General features: G+C 37.8%; 1 protein-coding gene across 4 annotated transcripts in view; it reads left to right on the forward strand.

Moving 5' to 3' along the window:
* Positions 1-26,008, forward strand: part of LOC149779802 (low-density lipoprotein receptor-related protein 6-like) — a 119,336-nt gene that overhangs the window by 60,833 nt on the left and 32,495 nt on the right. For 3 of the 4 annotated variants that reach the window (XM_089936470.1, XM_089936468.1, XM_089936467.1), the window contains 8 exons: positions 1,594-2,044; positions 2,281-2,533; positions 4,103-4,253; positions 4,706-4,816; positions 7,208-7,456; positions 8,337-8,487; positions 12,566-12,703; positions 13,199-13,307. In XM_089936470.1, coding sequence (XP_089792596.1) covers positions 1,806-2,044; positions 2,281-2,533; positions 4,103-4,253; positions 4,706-4,816; positions 7,208-7,456; positions 8,337-8,487; positions 12,566-12,703; positions 13,199-13,307 — 1,401 coding nt within the window. In that variant the 5' untranslated portion in view covers positions 1,594-1,805. The remainder of the gene's footprint in view (positions 1-1,593; positions 2,045-2,280; positions 2,534-4,102; positions 4,254-4,705; positions 4,817-7,207; positions 7,457-8,336; positions 8,488-12,565; positions 12,704-13,198; positions 13,308-26,008) is intronic. The other variant, XM_089936469.1, reaches the window with a different exon arrangement.

A 26,008-nucleotide genomic window follows, 5' to 3' on the forward strand; every position in this document is an offset into this window, starting at 1 on the left:
CCACAATAGCTTGGTCACGATACATATTGGCATGTCGAACACGATATTTTACTCGATGTTTTGACAACAATGCATCAAATCATATTGGTTGAAATAAAACTTAGGTAATGATGGGTAGACGCATCGCACACAGTACATGTGTATATTAGCAACTGGTCCATATTAAGACGGATTTAAAAATTAATTATCTTATTTAAATGGTACTTGCTATATATGATTCTTCTCGACGCATCTCGTCAATACTTCTTTTGTTGCTCAAACATTACTCTCGGTTTAAAATATCAAAGAACGATCCATGTCAAGAACTTTATTCGGGGTGAATTCTGTGGTAAATCTAATTTCCTTTAAACTTTCCGACTATTGGAACTGGCTCATAACTAGAAACTATCAAAGAAGGGTTGATGTCAAAGAGTTCTGTAAGTAGGGGTTCAATTGGTGAAAACATTTGATATAATTGTGTCCACTATTCACCTACTGTACATAAACGGTGCCCATTACGACACTCTTATTTCTCTGAAAATATTAAACTAATTTCGTCAAGACTTCAATTGTGGATCGAAACTGTCACTAGAGATAAAAATCTGAAGGATTATTTCATGTCAATTTTCTTTCGGAGCGGAGGTTCCATATGTTAACCTAATTGTAATCTGCTTGTGAGCTTTCTAATAGCTCTTGCACGCGTATATAACTGATTCCTACATTCGTCTCTACGCATTTTCTATAAACATCTCATACGTTTTGAACGGATCTCTCGCTGAAAACTGTCAAAGAGTTGTTCGAATGAAAATACTTTAAGAAGGGTTTTCATATGATCGGTGATCACTCTGTATCCAGCTTCACGTAGGTAGTACCAAAAAGATGAAAAACTAGCCGACACGGTGGTGAATAAGGAATGTGTAGCCAACTCAGTGTAAATGTTTTTGAATAGGGTACTGGTTACTTATTCCTTATTGAATCTGAAATCAGTAATAAGAAATAGGTAATCAACTTGATGCCAATCAATATTAGGAACTCGCCGCAATTATACTATGCAACATTTGTGTCAACGTGCCGTTAAATTCTTTGCCTTTGCCGTTCACATGGAGTGGTATGGCGTGCCATTACCTTGAAGTAAGCAGAGCTGCGCAATCTGTGAGAGATTAATTCGGCACCTCTGACCTGCCAAACATATCTACACATGTCTAGGGCACGGTCTTGGTCAAGCTACAGCCGCCCAGGTATGTGGTAGCGTAGTCTACCAGAGGCAGAATACATCGTCTTTTTTCTTCTTCGGTTTCCAACGGCGTTGTTGGCAAACAAAATATCCAGTGCCACCTTTTTAAACGAGGTATATATTAAAAACGTTTGTCTTAACCGTAGCCTCTTCACCCGTCCCTTTGAAAATAGTGCTACATAACTATTCACACCTTGGTAATAGAATGCAGCAAATATTGGACCAGCCATGTTAATATCAGGAACGACAAGGTATAAAAAATAAATTATGATCTTATAGTATCTTATATTATCATGAAGGTAAAGTACCATTATGCGAAACTGCATAATGTGATAATGGAAAACAAAATTTTAATTATATTTGTGTTTGCTTATTGTTAGGTCCAGCACTGGTGGTAACCTACATTCCTGATCCAAGCTCGTTACAGATTCGAAAGTATTCGTACTGCCGATTTCAGATTTTTGAAAGTGGGGTGCCGAACACAACTATTTTATGCACGTATTTCAATTCGAGCGTCTATTTCCTAGGCGCGGTGGCAGACTACCAATCGGACGTTCTGTTTCTTTATGAAAATATTAGGAGTATAATCTACATGGAGAAAAACCATTCTCAAGAAGCCATCAGGACATGGATACCTATCCACGGGGGGTTAGCAGGTATGCACACGAGGATCGCGTACGATTGGCTTAGCAAAAACCTGTATTGGACAGACATCGCCTATGGCTGGATAGGGGTCATTAGTCCAAGGGCAGACGATCAGCGAATGTACAGAATACTTGTGCACGAGAATATCCAGAGACCACATGGCATTACGCTTGATCCCATCCAGGGGTGAGTAAAACAAACTATTACATTTTCATTGTCCATGCTCATTAATGTATTGACCAACTGCTTGTTTAATTAAATATTATCCATATTATTTACTAAAGATCTAAAGACTATATCATATTAAATTATTTTATCACTAGCAATACAATTGATCATATAATATTTCTCACTATGCTCATTCGGAATCCTTTTGATTAATTTGCGAAATAGTAACTGCCTAAAACCCTCGTACGTTATAGATTCCTGTTCTGGACAGACATTGATCAGACAGTCAAGATTGAAAGGTCAAGCTTATCCGGAGATGACCGACGAGTTTTAATTTCTTCCGGACTGATAACGCCTTATAGCATAGTCGCTGATGTCCGCACACAGAACATTTTCTGGATAGATGATGAAAAGGACACAATTGAGTCTGCGCAGTACGATGGAACAGGAAGGAAGATTATCAAACGAACTGCACATGCTGGTCTGTTTCACCTTGAAGTGTTCAAGGTAAAAGGGAGACAACGCATCGCTAAAGAGAATTAAAATTGATATGCACAATGTTCAGCAGAGCATTTAAAGAATCTCAAGTTTAGAGTCTTAAGCGCGTGCTTTGATTTATTCATCCATTTAAGTAAATTAACTCATTGGATTTCATCAGCCAATGACAAATGAACAGCAACACGTGGCTTTTTCTTTTCTTCTCAGCAACATTTGCACTAGAATTTGGAACAATAAGATAAGCAGAATAACTTTATCAAAGAAACAATTTCAATATATAAAATATAGTAAACACTTCTAACACAACTAGTTTTATTTTCCAACTGTGTGTTCAAGAACACACACACACACACACACACACACACACACACACACATATATATATATATATATATATATATATATATATATATATATATATATATATATGTATCACATTTAACATCTCCTTTTGGGCTGCTTTATTCACACACATGAAAACTCGTTTGACTTTCTTTACCTATTGTAAGCCCATATCCTCCTTTATGTCAATCTGAAAATTATATATATATATATATATATATATATATATATATATATATATATATATATATATATATATATATTGTTACAAGCCGTCGGTCCTTAATTGACCAAGCAGTTGTCAAACCCAGGCGCGATTCCCGCTAGAAGTCATAAGTTTACCCCAGCTTTCCAAAGACTTCCATACAACTTCATTTGTAAATTAGAAAGCCTGACGTGTCCATTATATACCTAAATTTTACTCTAATTAATGTAAGACCACAGATACAACAACCTGCAAATATCTATCAAACACGCATCTGCATGGCTTATCTTCATCAGGTTCCTGTACCACCAACCGTTCACGCATTAGAAAATATACGAGTATCCCCTGAGACTGGGAACTATTTTAACTACGCAGCCTTAGGCCAGTCTATGCATGCTGTCCAGGCACATTTCGCCAATATAACTGCACCACATTTGCTCCATGGCGACCTATACGATATCTGCCGAGTCTCTTCTTATTTATTCCGTTGTGTAATTTACCGGTTTCCTACCGTAAATACTGTCACTGTAATCACACCACCAATGCAATCCACCAAATTTAAATATGGCCTATCTTACTCAGGGACATTCATTCAGTTTTGGCCTGAATTCACTGCTAGTGAACCATGGCATCATGGAAACTCACTAACACTTCACTCCGTGACGTTTGCTCCTATTAATTGGCTACTTATTCCGGGCTAGAGATATTTTCGTTGCGCCGAATTCCAATAATTACACAAATCTAAAAATTCCTTAAAACGGGGCGCTATTACCAAATGCGCATACTCCAAATGTATTACATTATATATATATATATATATATATATATATATATATATATATATATATATATATATATATATATATATATATATATATATATATATATATATATACTGCCTAAGCAGACAGGTTTGCGTCATTATTATGCGTCTGAATTCATTTCGCATCTTAAATTTATCAATAGCAAGCCAAACTTAAAAAAACACACACAAACATATCGTTGTTACTAACAATTATATTTTCCTGCAGGAGCTTGTTTATGTATCAGACACGAACAGCAAGACATTTTACGCCATCGACAAGAACACTGGAGAAACGGTAACATCATTAATTGTGCCTAACCATTACCCGTACGGGATAACAATGTATCACCCAGATGCACATGCAGCTAATATTACAGGTAAAGTACATGGACACACAAATGCGCAAACACCAATATTCACATGTATCCTTTGCATGCATCATTTTTAAGAGTACTAAATATCATATACAGATTTTGTTAAATGAAGGAAAGGTATGAGAACATATAATGAAAAGTGCACCAATTATAGGTCATACATTGATCAAAATAAAATACGCATAAAGACATTATCACCTGAATTGGAGAGGATTCTTTGAAATATACTACATAAATTGACCATTTATAAGATTATAGATGTATTAAATTTTATTTCGAAATAGAATACATTTTGCTAGCTAGTAAAGCAATAAGAGAAATCAGCTCGTATGCTAACACCGATGAAACACTACCAATTGGTTTAAATGTTTGGTTAGAGCGAGTAAGCTAACATTAATGGCAGCATTAGTTTTATTTGTCTTGTTTGTCGTGATTTGTTTTCTCTTTTTGTATAGGCTATTGTAGAGAACGCCAATGTAGCCAAATCTGCATTAGCAAGAAGGATGGAGCTATGTGCATGTGTAAAGAGGGGTTTATATTGAATGCCGATGGCAAAAATTGCTCAGGTATTTGAAACAAGAACCAACTTATATTTCTCACATTCAGAAAACAATATGGATATTATGAAAAGCAAAGCATTCCTACGATAAATAGCGTGATTTTCTAGTTTCACAAGAAACATTTCCTGCTTCGGCTTTTTGTTCTGTCTCTAGCTTTTGCAAACCATATAAATCAATATCTTTCACTGGAATTGAACTTAAGATTCCTCACCTACACTCCAGTGAAAAGCTGGGGACTGATCATTTTAAAATGCAAATGCCACTGTGATAAAGCTTAACATGTTATGACAAAGAGAAACAATTGGCGTTAGGGGAGATTATTTTGGAAAGAGGACTTGACAGAGGATGAAAACAAGATTGAAAGTATTTGTTCAGGAGTTGGGAAGTTTGATCGAATGGGCACATAATTTCAATAGAGATAGGAGCTACAAGAAATCTCACATTGAAATAAAAACAAGAAGATGAGAAGGAAAACATATATAATTGACAGCAGTTTAATTGAAATCTATATGGAGATTAGGAACTGTAAATATGAACGTACTGGTTTTGTTTAAATAGTATATGAAAAATAAATAGAAAACAATTAACTGTAAATAAATTTGGTCACTCTTACATGAAAAAGTTAGCAACATTTTCCAATTATTTGACAAGAGTAGATGATATATTTTCTTTACATAATTTTGATCTTTTCTAATATTTTTCAAAGTTTTTAAACACCGATTCTTCTGATCTTTATACACATGTTGGGTTTATTTATATATCAGCATAGAAGTAAACATCATGTGATAATGGTGTTATCATGGTTGTACTGTCCTACTGCATAATGACATTGCTGATTTTACCAAATTAGGTAATAGTTTGGGACTAGGATATTTGATTTTTGGGGCAAATTTCATAGCAAATGATTGTATGAACATCAGATATGAAAGTGGCTATGTTTGGTATTTAGGTTCACTCTTTATACAGACGTTTGCTTGCGTGAAATCTATGACTAGTTATGCAACAAATTTGTCAAGTAAATAGTGTGGTTATTAAAGACTACGGATCGAATAAAGTAAATTGGATATAGAAGGTTGATAACATCGGTTGTAGCAAGTTTAACAACGGAGTGAAATGAGTATGTCGTGGTGTTTACTCATTGGCGGTTTTTCTTCTCATATTAATTATTCGAGATTGGCGATTTCAGGTTCATATCACATTCCTCTTCACCTTTTGTAACAATATGGTGCTGTCGACATGGTTGATACTGGAATAGTTTCAGATAATAATATTTAACATCTCATGAAAATATTCAGTTGGGATGAAGATTACTCTGGCCTGATAAAGAATCAACTTCGGTTAAAACCAATTATACTAATCATGTTATCATCGACATGGATTTATTGTTGATAGCACGCCAGGAAGGAGTCTCGTGGTTTTGTGACGTATTTAATACAATTGCCTATGTTGGTCCAATTAAATAATATACCGCAGTAATTAAACATGATACCAATGTTATCACTGTGGCTTAGTAATGTTTGCAGAGCTAAATGTAAATATTATATCATTATGGTTATCAATTTCAATTAATTCCATGCTTAATACACACGCACGCACGCGCACACACACACACCCTCACACACACAGGGGCGGATTAAGGTTCACCGGTGCCCTAAGCACTGACAAATCTTGTTGCCCCCCTCCTTTCCATGTACACTTTGAAAGATAACCATAGGGTGCACCATGATCAAGGAACAGAACATTATGCTCAGTTTGCACTAGTTTTATCATTTTTTTAAATACAAATCTTCATTCGTTTTTTCTTTTCACCCTTTCCTCAACTTTGTTGTGCCCGCTTTGGCCCTGGTGCCATAAGCACGTGCTTAGTCTGCTTAATGGTTAATACGCCCCTGCACACACACATATATAAAGTGAAACAAGACCATATGCATAAGCAGGAAACAAATGGAACCACATTTACTACTGGTATTATGAATAATTAGCTTTTGCTGATTTCATTGCTGATTGCCCTTGAGTATTGACCATTTGGTTCAATACAGGTTTTATCCAATATGACTTTTTCCGTTTGTTTACATGGTATTGCGATTTTGGTATTTTGAACGCATCTATGATCTTCCCCGATTCCTATCTTTTAATAGATTCTATATTTTTGAAACTTTGTTTTCGATGTTCTCCGGTTAGAGAAGCACATCATTATGTTATTATTTTCCAAGTTAATATTTTTGCATGGGAAATAAAATTTTAATTGAAATCAACATGTCAAGATTCAGAAGTTTTCTCTGATTTCATCGTTCGTTCTAATTAGGTATGTCATTTGGTATAGGAGAAAATTTTGATTCAATATTAAATCTGAGTTTTAGTAATATACATCTGAGAGAAATATTTAATATTTTGCAGAGGATTCAGGTCCTTTCCACAGAGGACTCGTTGTGAGCAATTCTACGTCATTGTGTATCGCGGATATTCATGCGATTTCTGCGAGCGGATTCAACCTCACTTGCTTCCTTTTAGTAGCAGGAATTACCCATTTTGAGTTAGACACCATTCGGAGAGAAATAATCTTAGCCAATAACTCCGGGTTGTACTACACATCATTTGACAAGTTTACAGTCCATGATCTTATCGCAGTCTCGGGAAACATTAGCGGTACTGTTCATAGCATTGCAAAGATATGAGTCTTCTGCAAAAATAAATATTAAGCATTATATTTGCATTAAAGATACTGATGTACTGGTCGAACAGTGTATTGCTGAATAACAATTCGTGTTTAATTTCATATATCCAACTACACATTAATGCCGACCAAGAATTGCTAGTTATATTTTATTATTTTTGGCTAGCTAGCTACCCAGGTAAAGTAATCTACACTTTTCGTGTCATGTTTCTTTGATGTTACTACTACTTTACAATTAGTATTTTTCTGAATATTATGTAAGTTCTTTCGTTTGAAGTGATAACTTTGCAAACTATTTCTTAATACACAATTGTTTTGGTATATCGATGATCGATTTGAACAAATGTTTCCATCGTCTTTTTCCTTTCTGGTCTTTTCATCATAGGTTGTCATGAAACGTAGACATTATTATTAAAAATATTAACACTTTGGTATGACATGACTTTTTGTATGGCTTTAATATGTGATATTGTATTATTTATTATCAGAGATGAAATTATGAACAGTTGGGAAACATTGGTAACCAAATAATTTTGAAATCATACGCTTGATTTGAAGATTGCAGATTAGAGAATATTACTCATCAGAAACGAATTCATTAGATTTGACCAAATAATTATAATAAAAAATAATGTTTAAAGAAAAATATAGGTATATTTTGATACATGTACAAGTCATTTTTGCAATAATGGTCAATGGCAATGGCTCACGACAGGCATTAAAATAGACATTAACGGAAGAAGTAACTGTATAAGGTTTTAAGTTTTTATGATTTTTTTCTAAATTAAGTTTGATATGATATCGTTGTTGAATTTTGTTTAAGAATGCCTATGTTTTACGTTATATTTGCAGGTCTTGCTTTTGATTGGATAGACCGAAGTATTTACTGGACAGAATTGAACACAGGAAAGATCTTACTTGTATCCAGGGATCGGAGTATCAGTCTAACAATTCTTTCATCACTTGTATCACCCAGGAATATTTTGGTTTTGCCGATAGAAAGGTAAGTGTATCTAGAAGAATTCAAAGAGAAATAAGGACAATTCTACCAATATTTTATATTCCAAAGTATACTTTTTATTCCACACAGTGTGTGCCGTTCAAACATATGAAAATCTAGGTTTATAAAGATTATGTATGTTCTATTTCCATCTCTAGTTATATAATTGTATTTTGAGTTATACAAGCAATGTCTGCTGTAAATAATAATATCATAAGCGATACACATGAGACTTATGCGTACGAAGAAAACAAATAGTATGCCAACCCGTTAAATTATGACCATTGAGGTACAAGAGGAATTTGACATTAGTCCATATATTTATAACTGTGTGACTGTATGGGTACAAGGGAGAATGACTGTTAAAAATGTCCACAGGTGCTATATCCTGGTTACAGCATAAATGTAATGTTAAAACTACGCATACCAACCATTTCGTTGCTTTAACCGATCAACACTCAGTCATCTGCTGGCCAGCATTTAGTGATCTAGTGAAAATACTCAGCTATACTACACCCAACATTCAGTCTCTTACCAACCAACAACTACACTTAATAATCAATAACACGAGAGTAGACGTAGATGCACACTACACAAGCGAAAACACTTATATAAAATCAGACAGAGGTAAGGATTCAAAAAGGGGGTGGGGTGGGGTGGGTGCAATTTAAGTTAAACGTAATTTCCCTCTTTCCAAACTAAATTTTCTATAATCCCCTTATGAACATAATCAACAGCCGCTACCACCTTTTGTAAGCCAGAAAAACGAACCATCGAACGTGTACCCTTACATCCTTATTGAAAAGTTACTATTTCAAGGACTTTATGTTTCAGACATAATAACATTCATACATACAATAAACAAAATCAGGTGATACATCTATTTTCAAATGATTTCCTGGAGGCAAATGTAAATAAGGATTGATCAATCGATATTGTTTGGAGGATTTCATGGCTATGTAGCTTCAACGGAGTACAAGAAAAAACAAGATTCGATGTTTTACGTTGTGGATCTAGCGTGTTACGAGCGACACGGTATAAAACAGTTCCAACTAAGAAAAGGGATGGCTGTGAATTAGTCACAGTGTGTCCAACATACATACAGCATGTTCGTACCTGTAAAAAGAGGTCGTGTCTCCGCACGGTCGTCGAGTTGCATTATCAATGTCATATTCAGATATATGACAACGGACCCGACGAATTATTGCATCACCAGAAAAATAGAAACGAGTTAAACTGTTCCCTACCGTGGATGAGGTATAAGAATGAAAATTGAAAATGAGAGGACACCGGGAGAGCTTAACAAAGCGGCCGTGGTAGATTACGTTTTCTACCAGTTCGAGAAATGGGGGTTAATATATCTGCTGAGATGACCCTGCGACGCAATGGAACACCAGAACAATCCTGTAACTATCATTAAAAATGTACGATGATTATAATCTAAATTAGAAGAAAAAAATAGTTCCATCTCCCCCCTACTTTTTTAATAAATTAAACACAACAACTGAAGACATCAATACCCTGATACGTAGATTCTTTTTCTGCCATATTCCTCATCTGATACTGATGATAGACAACTTATATGAAGTTCACAACATCCAAACCGAGCCATTCAACATCATCGCCATTGTGACTGGATGGTACTGGGAAACTAGTTGCCACCACTGACTACAAGGAATTTGGAAGAAAAAGATCACTCCACTAGAGGCTCCCATGAGGTATAACATGAGAACGTTTCTTATTGCTACTACAAGTTGCCTGTTATCCAGGGATCTCAATTTGTCTTGAGATGCCGATGCGATAAAACTCATAAAACTACCACTATCATTTTTTTTATCCCCGTTCAAAATTCTTAACTAATAATAACCTACCAAGGAGTAAAAGAAATCATTCAGAAGGTAGCTTGATCTAGAAAGCAGCTTAAACGAACCAATATGCACTTGTACACACCGTACAGTTGTTACACAATTATTGAATATTGAGCTAGGAAAATTTAAACTTAGTTTATGCATGTCTCTAATTTAAAGTTTAGCTTATACAGAATTGGCAATAGGGAAGCCCAATTTAATCAACTGCATTTAATGTGGTTAATATGACATAGCGTTTCAGGTAATATCTGTGTCTCCCAGCCGAACCTCTTGCCCCCTTTACCTGCTTGAACAACCAAAGAAAATTGTGTGGGCTGGTTCCCACTCGTCACTAACCAAATGTCCCTAAGAGCGTTTACGCACTGAACAGGGGTGGCGATTTTAGTTAGAGTTCGTCTCTTTCTAAACAAGACAAACATTCCCTTAATTACATTAGCTGCACTGGCCATTATTTTTTTTTTTTTTTGGAGCTGTCTGGTTGATAATGGAGGGCAAGATTAACTTACTTAAGTTTGATGTACGTCGCTTTCACCAACTAGACATTGGCGTTGGGTTTATACCCACAAAGTGGGCTAATTAATTAATCGGAGTGGGGGATCACAGCCACATCACACACGCGTTTACGTATACAAAGCATGCTTTTAAATTGTTTCCGATACATGGGCAAAGAAACCACATGGGACAAAAGATGATTGGGGATGTATACTCTCCTGGGTCGAATGAAAGCGTATTATATATCCATAGAAGAATAATATCATTCAGGTTGCAAAAGACTTTTTAAGATGTGGAAGATGTGGAAAATATAAGTATGACACGGAGAGAGATAAGTTGGCGCGGAACATGAGAGAAAGGAGAACAGGGAAAGCCAAGATTGAAAAGGTTGCTCCAAATGCTTCAGCAAAGAACGGAAGAATCGAGGAGAGAGCAGAAGAGGCACAAAACATTAGAACTACCATAGATCAGCAGGTCAAGAACTGAGAGTTCGAGGGAGATTAGCCAAATGTTAGACTGCCAGACTCCCCCAGTAGGTCAATGGGCTTAAAAGAGATGGTCCCTAGATGTCAATGCATGCCTTGGAGGTGCTATTGTCTCCACTTTTCTCTCTTGCAAGTAATAGTATGATAGGTATGCTCGTATGTATAGTGTTTGAATACGTATGTATAGTGTTTGAATACCATTGCTCTTGTGTATTATAGTATGCTTGTATATGTAATGCTTGAGTACCGTTACCATTGTGTGATAGCATGCCTGTATGTATAGTGTTTGAGTACCATTACCCTTGTGTATGATAGTATGCTTGTATGTATATTGTTTGAGTAATATTACCCTTGTGTATGATAGTGTGTTTGTATGTATAGTATTTAAGTACCATTACCCTTGTGTTTGATAGTATGCTTGTATGTAATGTGTTTGAGTACCATTTCCTTTGTGTTTGATGGTATGCTTGTATGTATAGTGTTTGAGTACCATTGCCCTTGTGTATGATAGTATGCTTGTATGTATAGCGTTTGAGTACCATTACCCTTGTGTGTGTGATAGTATGCTTGTATGTGTGAGCTATAATTCATACATTTTACAGGGATATTTGTGTGTATGTGTGAAAGCACTCTCATAATTATGTATGATAGTATATCTGTGTAAGTGTTAGTAGGCATACCCTTGTGTCTGATGGTATAAGTGTATGTTTTGATTAATAGATGAGTGAGCGATTGTTAGTAGATGGTTAGATGCTGTTTTGTAGATGACTAGTTCCCATTCAATAAATGACTGGGTGTCGGTTGGTTTTTGTGTTGTATTGGTTTGGGAAGATGTAGTTTTAATTTGACATTAGTCCTTATAATACCCGCAAAAACCTATAACACAAATCCTTTGCTATATTCCTTTTGTGCATAATGTGTCACACCTTCAATATGACCTTTTTAATTTTACTTGTACCCATACGGTCCCATTCTTGCCCACCGCATCCACCTATCATATAGATATTTCTTTGTTTCATATGTATTCAATTTATTCTTTATTGAGATGTACAATGTCATAGATTGGTTTGGTTTCTTTTGACTAGGACTAACTTATTCCTAAAAAGGAGCCGACAAAATTTTGTTCTATCAGTAAAAGATAACTTTAACAGCATGAAAGTATTACAAATATATTATGCTAATCCTTTACAATAAAAATGGTTATTGAAATAATAGAAATGTATTTTCATATTTCAGACTAATGTTTTGGGTATCAGGCTCGTCCCTTTACAAGATAGAGTCATCAAAGCTTGATGGCACTGACAGACGAAATGTTACTTATTTCAGCTCTAGCTCAAGCCCTGCTTCAATTAGTTATGACCCTAATAGTAAAAGGTAGTGTCCAGAGCTTACAATTTACATATATTTGTTCTCTATCGATAGTAACTACTGCCATCAAAATATATCCCAGTTCATGGGTACTTGTTAAGGAATCACTATTTAAGGTTTTGTTTTCAGTTACAGTCATCATCGAATAGCTGAATGGCTACATTATGAGTAAGTCTTCTTGACTTAGCAAACAATATATAGGATATTTGAATTTCTTAAAACACAATAGTTCAAAATAGCATTTATACATTTTTCAAATGGAACTGAAAGTCTCAAAGAAATGTGCAAAGATAAATAATTATGAAATAAATATTCTCTCTTTAAGATGTCCAAAAGAGTTTCGTTTCTAATTTTCTGATGCTAATATGATTACGACATAAAGGAAACGACACATTGAAATAAGTTTGTACTTACAAATATCAAAATAGTTTCTAAGTTCCTCTGCGGATTTTGATGCTACCCAAACTTCATTTTTGAATATGATTCTTACTTTCTTTCTAGACTCTATTTTGTGGATTATTTATACATCCGAACGTGCAATTTAAATGGATCTGACATACAGAAAATTGCTATAGCACCAAGCAACACAGATTCTGTCTATATTTACAACGTATGTACCCATTCATTGTAATGCATCAATTCAAATTCGTATTTTCAACTAATTTATAAGTATATCAATCAACAATTATTCAGGAATTGCTCAAGTATGGCCAATGATCGTAGTTATGGAAAGGGTTTTGATCGTTCTGTGACCATTGCTACATCTTTACAATACGTCACATGTTGAGTTCCTTGTGACACTAAACTTGTCACGTTCTACAGCCTCATTTTCATTATTGATTTACTACTTCTTAACACGACGTTGTACAAATAATCTGTTACATATTCCATATCATTTACAAACAGACTACATAAAATCCAACACTCTCCTAACCCAGAATGTGCTTGACGAATGTCTTCTTTCTGACGACGGCATAGTTCAAACAAATTGAGCAATCTAATGTGGATATCACAATTACTTCCCCTTTCCCAATGCTACATGTGTAACTTGTGGGTTTCTTTTAAAATAAAATATGTACATGTATGTGCATGTCTGTTTGTGTAAGTTGTGGTCATTTAGAATGTCAGATATATTGCTAGATCTCTCCAGTGAAACTACTGTGTCTTCTAGGGGATTCGACTATAGCTTTGTTCGTAATGAATACACACAAATATTATATATGTGTAAGTCTTTGAATGAGTGATTGAGTGTAAATATGTCAAATGTAAGAGTGTGTGTATAATGAGCCAATATATATGCACACACACACGTTATATATGTATAAATATATATGTGTGTAAGTGTTTGAATGAGTGAATGAGTATATATGTGTAAAATCTAAGTGTGTCTGCATAATGAGACAATGTATATGTACATTATATTTATGTAGCAGCAGAGAGACTGGGCCCACCAACTTTTTCGTCCAACAGGACCATCTATCAAAAACTCTTCTGATAGAAGGTCTTATTTCGCAAAATAAACCCTTCTAGCCAGAAACTATGATGACTAAATCCTCTTTTCTGGCCAACGGGGTTATTTCGACAGCGATAACCAGCCGCTATAAATAATAGTTTCTTCGCGGGGTGACGTCGACGACGACGTTGGTGGCGTAGTATCTCTGCTGCTAATCATTTTAGGATTTCCATTGCGAATTAAAAATTCGGGTTAACAATAATGGCCAACATCGGAGAAGCACATTCTGTTAGACTAGCTCGAGAGCGACTAGAAGCAATAAAAAATTTTCTTCCTGTCCGTGATAGTGTCAGACAAAAATTACAAGCACGGCAGCAAGCACAAGTTGAATTCACGGAAGGTACAACAGAATTATTTAAACCTGTCACTGCAGCTACTGAAACAATAAAAACTGCTATCGTAGGAAAACCTGATCCTGATAAACCGCAACAAATTCTTCTTCAGGCAATAGAAGAACTTAAGCGGGCTCAACCAAAACCGATCAAAGGATTTAATTATAAAACGGATTTTATTGAAGGTTTTGTGGATGAAATTAAAAATCGTCCAGTCAGAAATAGAGATGAAATAATTGCTTTTGGTGTTGACGCTGCTAGGGCTTATCACTCTCGAGAAAAGTTTATAAAAGATCCTAATCAAAAGGTATCTAAACAACAATTTCTCGATGGAATTTATAAAATAAAACAGGGTATCGAACGGTTAGATACCAGTGATGCATTTTATCGAGAGTATATGTCAGGATCAGATCGATTTGATGTCCAAATGCGACAACAAAAGCGACATAAAAAACCAACTCTGAAAAAAATATCTAAATCGCAATTCGTCGCAGATCCAACGGAAAAAGAATCAGAAGAAAAAGAAGAACCAGAAGAATCCTATCGACTTTCTTCGCCGTTGCAGCAGCAAGAAACCCCAAGAGTTAAATTTACGAAATTCGGTCTTGACAAATTAGATAGTGTTTTTAGTCTTCCTCGTTTTGTTTTGAATAATTTTGATTCCAGAGAGAAATTTTTGAGAAAAAAACATCTGGACGAAATAGATGATATTAATAAGTGGGCACGTGCGGTATATTTTGCTAAACGTAAGTTACCCGTTGATAGAAGTGATCCTGGGTATCGAAAATTTAAACAGGAATTGCTGGAGTTATCCAACAAGGAACAAGAAAAACAGCCTCCAGAGGAAAAGGAAGAACAATTTCTAGAGGAATTTTACGATGAACCTAAGGAAACATCCGGGAGTGGTTTAGGGTCTGGTCTTGGTGGTCACATTACTTGTCCTGATAGCGTTATCAACGACGTATCTCGGTTGGAAGTTCTCATCGGAGGAAAACGTGCCGGAAATAACTCTCCGGAAATTATAAATGAAGCTGCTGATATCTGTCAGCGACTATTTCGTGGCGGCATCATGGATGTTCGTATCTATCGGGGACTCATTGATGAACTCGCGGATGGTTATTACAGCGACTGAAGGTCACAGTAATTTTAGTTAGAGAAACAGCAATTGAATAACATGATTATACACAACGCTCAACCCATTCCAGTCAGAGTAGTGAACTCACGATTACCGGTCTACAGAGCAACCTACGGAGATGGTCTCGGTGATGTTGTTACGGGTTTGTTTACAAGAATGGCCCCATGGGCGTTACCGATTGCGAAACAATTGGCGATGAAGGCGGTTGATGTCGTCAAGGATAAATCCCTTGGAGCTGTTGGTAATCTTGCCGGAAGGGCGTTTACGTCAGTCAAGGGTAGACTGTCACGGTTAGCACGCAGACCTAACGCGGTTAAACCACCGCCAGTAAAACTGCCGAGCACTGAACTTATGCCCGCGGATGTCAGTAAAGTAATAAATCAATCCGCGAATCAAAAACTTGCGGCGCTAGTAAACCAAATACCCGAACAAATAAATACGAGCCTGATATCAGGAAGTGGTCTTCGTTTTAGACGTCGATAATTTATATAAAATGTTCAAACGAGTATCAGATCCAGCGTTCGACATGGATGTACCAACGCTTAAAGATGAGTCTGTGCGCGATTATCAGTATTATTCCTACGAAGCAAGATCGGCCAATCAACGCGGACGAATTGAATTACAAGTACATGATACAAGCAGATATTTCTTACCCGCTGAAGCATTCCTTGAAGTCGTGGGTGAAGTTGTAACAGATGTTGTCGCTAATACACCATATGGAGATAATGTCCGAGTTGGTCTTGTCAACAACGGCATCATGGCACTATTCAGAAGTGCTTCATATAGCATCGATGGAAAGGAAATTGAAACGATTCAGGATAACGTCGACGTTGCCACAACAATCGTGGGATTAGCACGATACTCAGATGATTACACTAGATCAGCTGGTCCAACTATGATGTTCACCAAGGATAATTCCAATAACCCGGATCATAGATCTAGCATTGCGAGACGACCAACCAACCGTGCTGCTCCTCCTGTTGCTATTGATAACTTTGAAGATTTATCATTTCCCAACCCTAATTACAATCTTGGTTTTGCTACGCGTAAATTAATGCTATCAGGTGATCGCAGAAAATTTTCGTGTGCAATTCCGCTGTCTCACATCTTTGGGTTCTGCAGAAATGTCAGAAAGGTTATTTTTGGAGCCCAGCATACAGTTGTACTTGTTAGAAAAGGTGACAACAACGACGCCATCTGGCGAGACGGTGATGCTGGTGTTGCTGCCGGTAAAGTAGTATTATCCAGGCTTGCGTTGTGGATGCCAGTGATGTCCCCATCGATCACTGAAGAGCAACGGTTACTCTCTTTCATGGACACAGGTGGTAAATCATTGATATCATGGTTGACAACATCTACAGATTCCATTCAGGGCGCCGGTGCTGGGCAATTCACGTGGCACATAGCATCACAGCAGGGAGTAACAGCGCCACGACATATTTTCGTAGCACTCCAGACTAACGAAAGAGTAAATAGTCAAACACGTTCGCACATGATATTTGACAAACTTAATGTCTCTGAAGTTTCGCTGCGAATAAACGGATATCAAGAACCATCCGAGGATATAGCGATAGATTTTGAAAATAATCAGGTTGCGCGTGCGTATCATCGTCTGATGACATTTATGGGACGTGATCAAAATATTGATACCGGCTTGCAGATATCACAGTTGGATTTCACAACGTTGTATCCGATTTATTACTTTTCACTGGAACATCTTGATCTAACCAAACAATCGGTCGTTGATATACACTTCAAGGCTAACGTTGGTGCGTTTCCCGCTGGTGGTTTTAGAGCGATCGCTGTCATACTCTCCGATAAAGCAATGCTACTTGAAGGTATTGGTGGACGAATGAGAGTCATCGATGCTCCAGTGGAAAATATGTAAACAATTAGATCAACATCATATTAAATAAAATGTCATACAGTTACGTTAATGTGTCACTGACTCCTGGTCAGGTGAAGAAATTACAATCGAAAAACGCGAGCACGTGTGGGACGTCAATAACGTTAAGGCACGATCAACTAGCGGGCGGTCCCAACAAGTTGTCGCTGACCAAAACTCAGCTAAAACATTTCAGCAGCGCGAAGCAAGGCACGACTGGAGTTCGAATTGATCTCTCTCCGGCCGCGGTCAAAGATATGGTCAAAAAGACCGGTGGAATACTTCCATTTCTCCCAATAATTTCCGCCGCGTTAGCACCAGCAACAGCCGCCGCGGCAAAGGCAGCCGCGTTAGGAGCAGTTGGAACCGCTGCTGGAATGGCACTAATGAAAGTAACCGGAAAAGGAATTTTACACAAGGAAAGTCTAAATAAAAGACAAACAAGAACACAAAAACCAACAAGACGCCCCCGAAAGACAACTATGCCTCAGCCCAATCGTTTAAAACTTCCAGTGGAACAATACGGAGCGGGTCTAAGACTACCGGGAACTCCGGCGTCATGGTACCCAAAAAGGTTTTGAAAACACTTCCAGCGAGTAATTTTGATCTACTCGATGCTGCTAAACAATTACGTATAAAATCCTTCAAAGGTGTATTTATGCGAGATGAATTACCAGCACGACCGAATAATCCAGAAACAGGAATTATTAATCTTGACAATCGCGAAGGCCCTGGGACTCATTGGGTTGCTTACGCGATCGATCCGCGTGGAATTATCTATTTCGATTCGTACGGGCTAGCACCGCCAGTTGAATTTCTCAGGTACGTCCAAGGATTTCCAATTCCAGTTTGGCAGTCAACGTTACCAACACAAACACTAACCGATCCTCCGATATGTGGTCAAGAGGTTTTGAATGTTCTTGACGCGATAACAAAACACCCAGCGATTCCTCCTCATAAAGTCGTGCATGAATACACGTTGAAAAATCATCAATGATTTCCAAATTTAAACAACCCCATAACAGATAATGGTTGATATTTACGGAAGATCAAGCAGAACCAAGGAGCACCGCGAAGACGTCGATTTATCGAAGTATGCGACCAAAGATGAAATTGATGATCTTTTAAATCTAACCGGGATAGACCCAGATGAGGTTGTTATTTTTCAGGACAGGCACGGCAAGCTAAAAACCAGTAATATTAGGTGGAATGACATAATTCGCAGGGTTATTGGAGCTGTCGCGGACAACATTGTTGTATTCACTGACAGCGGCAGAATCAGAGATTCGTCGATATCAATTGCGATGCTGCGAGATGATGCACGAAAAGTCGCCGGGGAACGTGTAGCGAAGACCGGTGATACAATGACAGGCGAACTCAGCATGAACGGCAACAAAATAACCGTTCTAAAAAATCCGGAAGGTCCCGAAGATGCCGCAAACAAACAATACGTAGACACAAGCGATAGCGCCATTGATGGTAAACTAACTACGTTGCGGGCAGAGTATGATGTTCACGTGGGCGCGTTTGCAAGATTTCGAAGAAACTATCAAAAAACTGGTGAGATCGTTGATAAGTTCTTTGGAACTCCTCCAGTCGTCGATATGAAACTCGTTGATATCAAGACCGACATTGACACGATCAAACGAACACAGCAGGATATCGTATCGGGTATTCCTGAGATCGTTAACAAAATCAGTTTGATTAAAGTCCCCGTTACATTTACTCCCGGGCATATCACCAACATCGTATTCACGGTATCATCGGGATTCGCAACATGGTCCCGACAAAATAATACTATCAAATACACAGCAACGGTCACTGGCGTGTACAGGTTGTCTGTGTTTTCCGCCGCTAAATTTGAAATCTTCACAACATATCCTTGGAGACATTCCACCGATAAGTATTCCGGGGTTGTAACTATAATACTAAACAGCGGAACCGAAGAAATATTTATACTTGAAGCCGCAGACAAGAAATTAACCGCAACATCTTACTGGTGGTGTTTGGAATTCGTCGCAGAAACGCTTCAATTGGTTACCGCGTAATTGAAAATCGCCAGCGATTTTAAATAATGTCAACGACAACGTTGAAATCCGAAACATTTCCAGATGCTCAACAATATCGATATGATCAAGTACGCGAATGGCAATCAACGTTGAAAAACACCATTGACAGATGCGCAACAAAAATAAAAAAATACAAACGCCGTGTGACCGTGCTGGACATAACAGTGTACTCGGTATCCGCGGTAGTTGCATCCACTGGTGTGCTATTGTCTGCGCTGACACCAGTGACTGCTGCAATCGCTATCACAATCACAATTTCAGCCTCAACGACGATTGCGGGAGTCGCCAACATCATCGCAAAAAAAATATCCTCGTGTGCGATAACAAAATTACACGAGTATCAGCAACTAGCCAACGTGGCCAACAGCGCCTACTCGAAATTGTCCTCGTTGATATCATCCAGTGTAGACGACAACAACATATCAGATTCTGAATTCACGCTGATGTCCGGTATATACAACGACTACGAACGCGGGGTCGGTTTTCATTTGAAAACCAACAATAACAATAACGATGGAAATAATTCAGCGCCAAGCGTTGCTCGACATAGCCGCGAATACAACTCCGACAAGGACCACAATGATATCAGTGTCCTCGACGCAACCAGAGTTCAGCATTAATTTTCCAACTGCAATTCCAGTTACCGAAATCGCGTTGGCACAATTACGAGTATATCACAGTTGGCCCAATATCAGGTCGACATCATTTCACAGACAATCGCCGAATAACTCATTTGTATTTTCATATCAGAATAACGCTGATGGAACCCCAGATTGGAACGTCATTGCGTTACCCACTGGGAGTTATCAGATAGAGGAAATCAACAAAGAAATACAGCGTCAAATAAAACGTATCACCGGAAAGGAAGCAAAAATATCAATCACTACACACGAGCCAACGCTGTCCACGATCATCGAAATCTCAACGCCGGGTTACGCCGTTGATATCTATAACAGTTCAATCAGAACCGTGCTAGGGTGGCCTCGAAATCCACCACTGACACCACCGATACCACCAACACCAACGAAGTCTGATTACATGACTGACGCGCAGTCATATCACACAATTACACCGCCGTACCGAGAACGTCTTGATGAGATCCGCAAGGATAATTTACAGGGTAAGATTTTTCCTGTCGCGCGCGGTGTCGATATTGTGTTTAATTTTACTCCTGAACCCGAGCATGGATGGGTGCGTGTTGGAGTTGTTATGAATCTGAACGACATCGTTGAACACCTAAAGGCTATCAGTGACGCGCATGGAACGCACCGAGGGTATCTACGGCAACACTTCCAAGAACATATCGCCGCGATGACAAGTTAACGCGAAGAAATTATTAAACAAATTGAGATATTAAATCAACTTGCCGCAGATATGGAGTATATCAACAAGCACGTGGTTCAGGCGGTAATCACCAGCACATCCCCCGATAAACAAAAATTTCTGAGCAAGTACTCGCTGACCGAAGCTGAACTGCCGAATTTTCAATTACCAGGATATGTTTCCCCGGTCATCTTGCGAAAACTCGTCACTGATATCGTCGATGAATACTTCGATGACATACTTGCACAACACAAACGAACACTACCAGAACCCGTTATCTTGGCACATGATAATTCCACAGCGAGCGATGGCCGTCATATTTCTCCGGGCATCGTAGCAATCACTGATGTCGTCGCGGTCAATCTTGTATGTGATGTCATCGATGGCAGTTACAACATAGACACAACAATATCAAATCAAGCCCAGCAAGGGTTTATACTGTATTCATTTACTCCTACACAACCGCCTGGATTTTTGATTGTGCAAGAGCCAACCAATCCGGTATCGTTGCGGTGTCATAATCCGACGCTGTCAAGGATGAATTTTAAAGTCACTGACCAACAACATAGACTGTTGGACCTGCGTGGGGAGACTGTTAGTATTAATCTGCTGGTGAAATCCTAAAGGATTTTCGTCTTAAGACTTTCATCCTAAAGGATTTTCATCGTGAAACGATTTCCATCGTAAAAATACAAAGTATTTTTCAAGGACTTTCAATTAATAATATCATATCATAATAATGTCCAAAAAATCTTCGAATTACCAACAGTATGATGATGACGAGGATGTCTCTGACAGTGATTTTGTTGTCAGTGATGAAGATGTCTCCGACAGTGATTTTGTTGTCAGTGATGAAGATGATGAAACACAAAGTGTTTCCACTGACAGTGATTTCGCTGACAACGACGACGATGACGATGATAGCACTGTGGGAAACGCTAGCGTTTCCAACGGCATCACCATCAGCGACAGCACTGTCACAATAAATTATATTAAATGAACGCGAAAATAATAGTATGTATCAACACGTGAAATGTTCCATCGTTGACAAGCGCGCGCTTGAAGAATTCATCCGAAAAATATTTACCGGAAATCATTCCCCGGGCGTTGTTAAAATAATCATCGATAAACACGGTAATGATGACTTTTTACTGACAGATTTTCAGCTGAAGCAACTCCGCGAAAACAATATCACGATGATTAATTGTGATGCAGACCAAATCCTCAATGTTGCTCACTCGTGCATTTCACGGGATCATCTTGATAAGATACTTCAGTGAAAATTCTTTACTTTATATATATTTTTTTACCACTGACCATTTTCCCGATTTCATAACGGTATTTTGCTATGAAAATCAACGAAATCGTCCATTTCACTGGTTTCATAACGGTATTTTGCTATGAAAATCAACGAAACAGACCAGCGTCGTGGATTCATAACGGTATTTTGCTATGAAAATCAACGAAATTGTCCATTTTCCTCGATTTGATAGAGGTTTTGCTATGAAAATCAACGAAATCGGACAGTTGCATAATTTACACAGTAAAAAAAAAGATATTACTTTTTTTTACTTTCGATTTCACTTCCACGTAAAATGCAATCAAGGTGAGGTATTTACTTCCTCGTGAATGACTTCGTCATCGGTGACAAAGCTATCATTGCTTGATAAATTCTCTGGATTTTCATCCTTGACCTCGTCAACGGACATACAATGCTTTAATTTCCGGACCCGATTGTTAATTATTTTTTTAGTTTCATACTCGGCTGCCAGTGCCAGCCTGATCTTTTCGACTGCACGAGACAGTGGAACAAATTCATTTATTTGTGTCTCCGCTACGCTGGCCAGCGATTTATACAAATTATTTTGGATCATCTTTATGAATCGATATTGAGCAGGAAGAATATAACGCCCTGCGCGTTTAGCTTCGTATAATGATTCAAAATCTGACAGAATAGTTTCAACATTTAGTAATATTTTAAATCCTTGTTTTTCTAATTTTTGAATAGCATCAATCACATTATTGATATTTTCTTGATTCATATTTATATATATTTTTAAATCTTTAAAATAAAAAAACATCACATCTCGCTGAGTCTCTAGGGTGTCTTATGACATCCTACCAAACTCAGGAGGGGGCGGAAACACTTACCCCCCGATTGAGCCCCTAAACTGCCAAATAACAGTCTAGAAGGTGTGTTTGCGAAACGACGAGACATTCCCCATTTGTGAACCTCCTAGCTTACCATTTGATATGCTAGCAAGGCTCATATGGGGATAACACATAACACATAACTTAATTCTAACTTATCCTAGGGACGGTACAAACATATAGTATTTACAGTAGAAGCATATTTACAGCAGTTGTATTTTACAATTGTATATATCTTAGGACGGTACAAACATATAACTTATCCTAAGACGGCACAAACACATAACTTATCCTAAGACGGTACAAACACAATGCGGGGTTATAATTCTACATCCAACAAGTTGCACACTACCCACTGAAATCAACCCTGTTTCCAGGTAAAAGGTTACCCCGAAACGGGGCGATAACAGAGTACGTGTGCAACTTCGTTGGGTTTCGAAACCCCAATATGGTATTAGGACGATATTGTATATAAACTGACTGATACTTGAAAGTTCAGAAATAGCTCAGCGTGATTTGTCTAAAACGTATATTCTTAAATATGATCATGTGGAAACCACAGATGAACCATAAACGAGAACAAGTGTAATAAAATAACGATATTGTCTGTGAAAAAAAAGATAAATACACGTTTATTCTTGATTTCATCAAGTACTTTGTCATTCTTGCGCTGTCACCTTGATAGCGTCAAGGGGAAAACAAGGGAAGTTATTTACTTCCTTGTGCAGAAAATCGTCTGCTCGCACCTGTAAAGTGTTATAGCGCGCTGTCATCCTTGACAAAGTCAAGGTAACAACGGGGAAATAATTATATCATTGACTTGAAAAATCTTTCGGATTTTCACGCAGTCACTGCAGAGTTATCTCCGTTTGGAAAATCCTCGTGATAACGAAATATAATTTTCTGATTATTATATGTTTTTGACAACGCGGATTTGGTAATATTTTCTGCAACTTTTTGTACTGAGGATGCACAAATACCGAAATACTTGCCAGCTGCATATATCGATTGAAATATTATTTCTTCATTTGTATCTAAATTTATAGATATAACTCTCCTGGCGATCTTATTACCATGACCAGTATTACCAGCCTTACAATTTTCGCTCTGCGTCACAGCTCTCAAATTAGATAAATTATTATTAAGTTTCTGTCCATCAATATGATCAATTACAAGACCTTTTTTGATCTCTCCGCGGAAACACTCGAACACAAACTTGTGATTAAGATACTTCTTTCTCCCAACAGAAAATCTAAGATAACCAGCATTATTAACAACACCAACTGGTTTTTTCAATCTACAGTGTCTGACTATCCCCTGTCGTGATGCTTCGTAATTCTTGATTGTGGGATGTGAGACAAATTCTTGATTCATTTATATAATAATATATTTGTCTAATTTATAATTTGTCTGAAAACCTAGTTATATAATCACTCTCCGATTTTAGCGCGTCTCCGTTATTTTTTTTATTGTAATATCGCTTGAGTTCCCGGTATCGTTTCCCCCCGCACCCCGCACATAATTGTGTTTTACCCCTGACACCAATGCCACATCGCAGGCAACGAATAGGTCCTGTGCTTCCTCGTTTGATGCTCTGTATATGTTCACCGCAGAATTCCTTCCTACAGGGCTTACCACAGACTGTTACAGATCCAACTTTTAACCATCTGCAGTTGTTCATTGTATATATAATATTTTCTTATTTAAATATTTGTCTTAAATATAACAATGGAGGAGTTTTCGAAGTTATCCGCAGTTGGCGGCGGGAGATTCGATCTTGACAGGCTAAACCCGGATCCACGACGACGGCATCTAACTGATCTGTTCGATATTATCAACGAGGGTAAGAAAGAATTCCGCGACGACGGCGCATCTCATGTATGGTCGACATTTAAAATTATCCGCGACGAGGACATCATCGATGCTACAATGACTGATGCCCGAGCAAAAACAATTATTGATTATATTAATTTTCATCAACGCGACAAGAAATATTTTTTCAGAATAAAATTTATTGTCAACGTTGAAGACGATACGTGGATTATCCGTGACAAACTCGACCCTGTTCTTGCTAACGGAAAGACCGCTCTGTTAAGCAGCAATTGTAAACCAGGAATGCTCACCGGGATTGATATACCATATTACGCTCGAGCGTATCCTGTAATCGCAGTCATTTATGGAATATACCCGGTAAAAAAACCAAAAATTGATAAACTCGCTCCGATGAAAACTTCGACGGTGTTGAATCGTGTAGCCGAGCGAGTAATGGAACATTTTAAAAACACAAAACGAGGAAACGGTTTAACCGACCTGCGACATAAAAAATAACATCATGGGGTGAATCGGTTAAGAATACCGGGGCAACAATAAATGATGTTGCTGCGCTATCAAGTAAATTAAAATACTCAATAACAGTAAAAACACTAACCGGGGAAATATTATACAGTTCGAAGCATTATAAAAAGTCAGGAACACCGATTGAAATTATTGATCATAATTCGCACGCGTGGACTGATGCGGTTACAATATTTCCACGAGACCGTGTTGTCAAGTTTTATCGTGGAAACATATAAGAGGTTATTTATGCGCTGAGTAAAACCGACCCTGTGTCGGTGTGGTTATTTAGGAGCTCCGAAGATGGCGACTATGATCAATTTGTGAGACCCAACGGAGAATTATACAGAACAGAATCGTTGCACCAACAAATGAAAAAACTCGCAAAAATGTATATGAGAGATGCTAGCGATGAGCAATTATTGATTAATTGTTTTACAGTTCCAAGTGTTGCCGCTCACGCCGCCAGAGAAAGAAATTCGTGGAGACCAACCCGAAGTCAGTTTCTTTCAGATATACAATTAAGTTGTGTCGAGTATGGTCATGGCGGGTTGTGGAACACCCGATAT

Source organism: Sinohyriopsis cumingii, chromosome 16 (genome assembly GCF_028554795.1).
Source record: "Sinohyriopsis cumingii isolate HCF-2022 chromosome 16, ASM2855479v2, whole genome shotgun sequence".
In the NCBI taxonomy this organism is placed as follows: Eukaryota; Metazoa; Mollusca; class Bivalvia; order Unionida; family Unionidae; genus Sinohyriopsis; species Sinohyriopsis cumingii.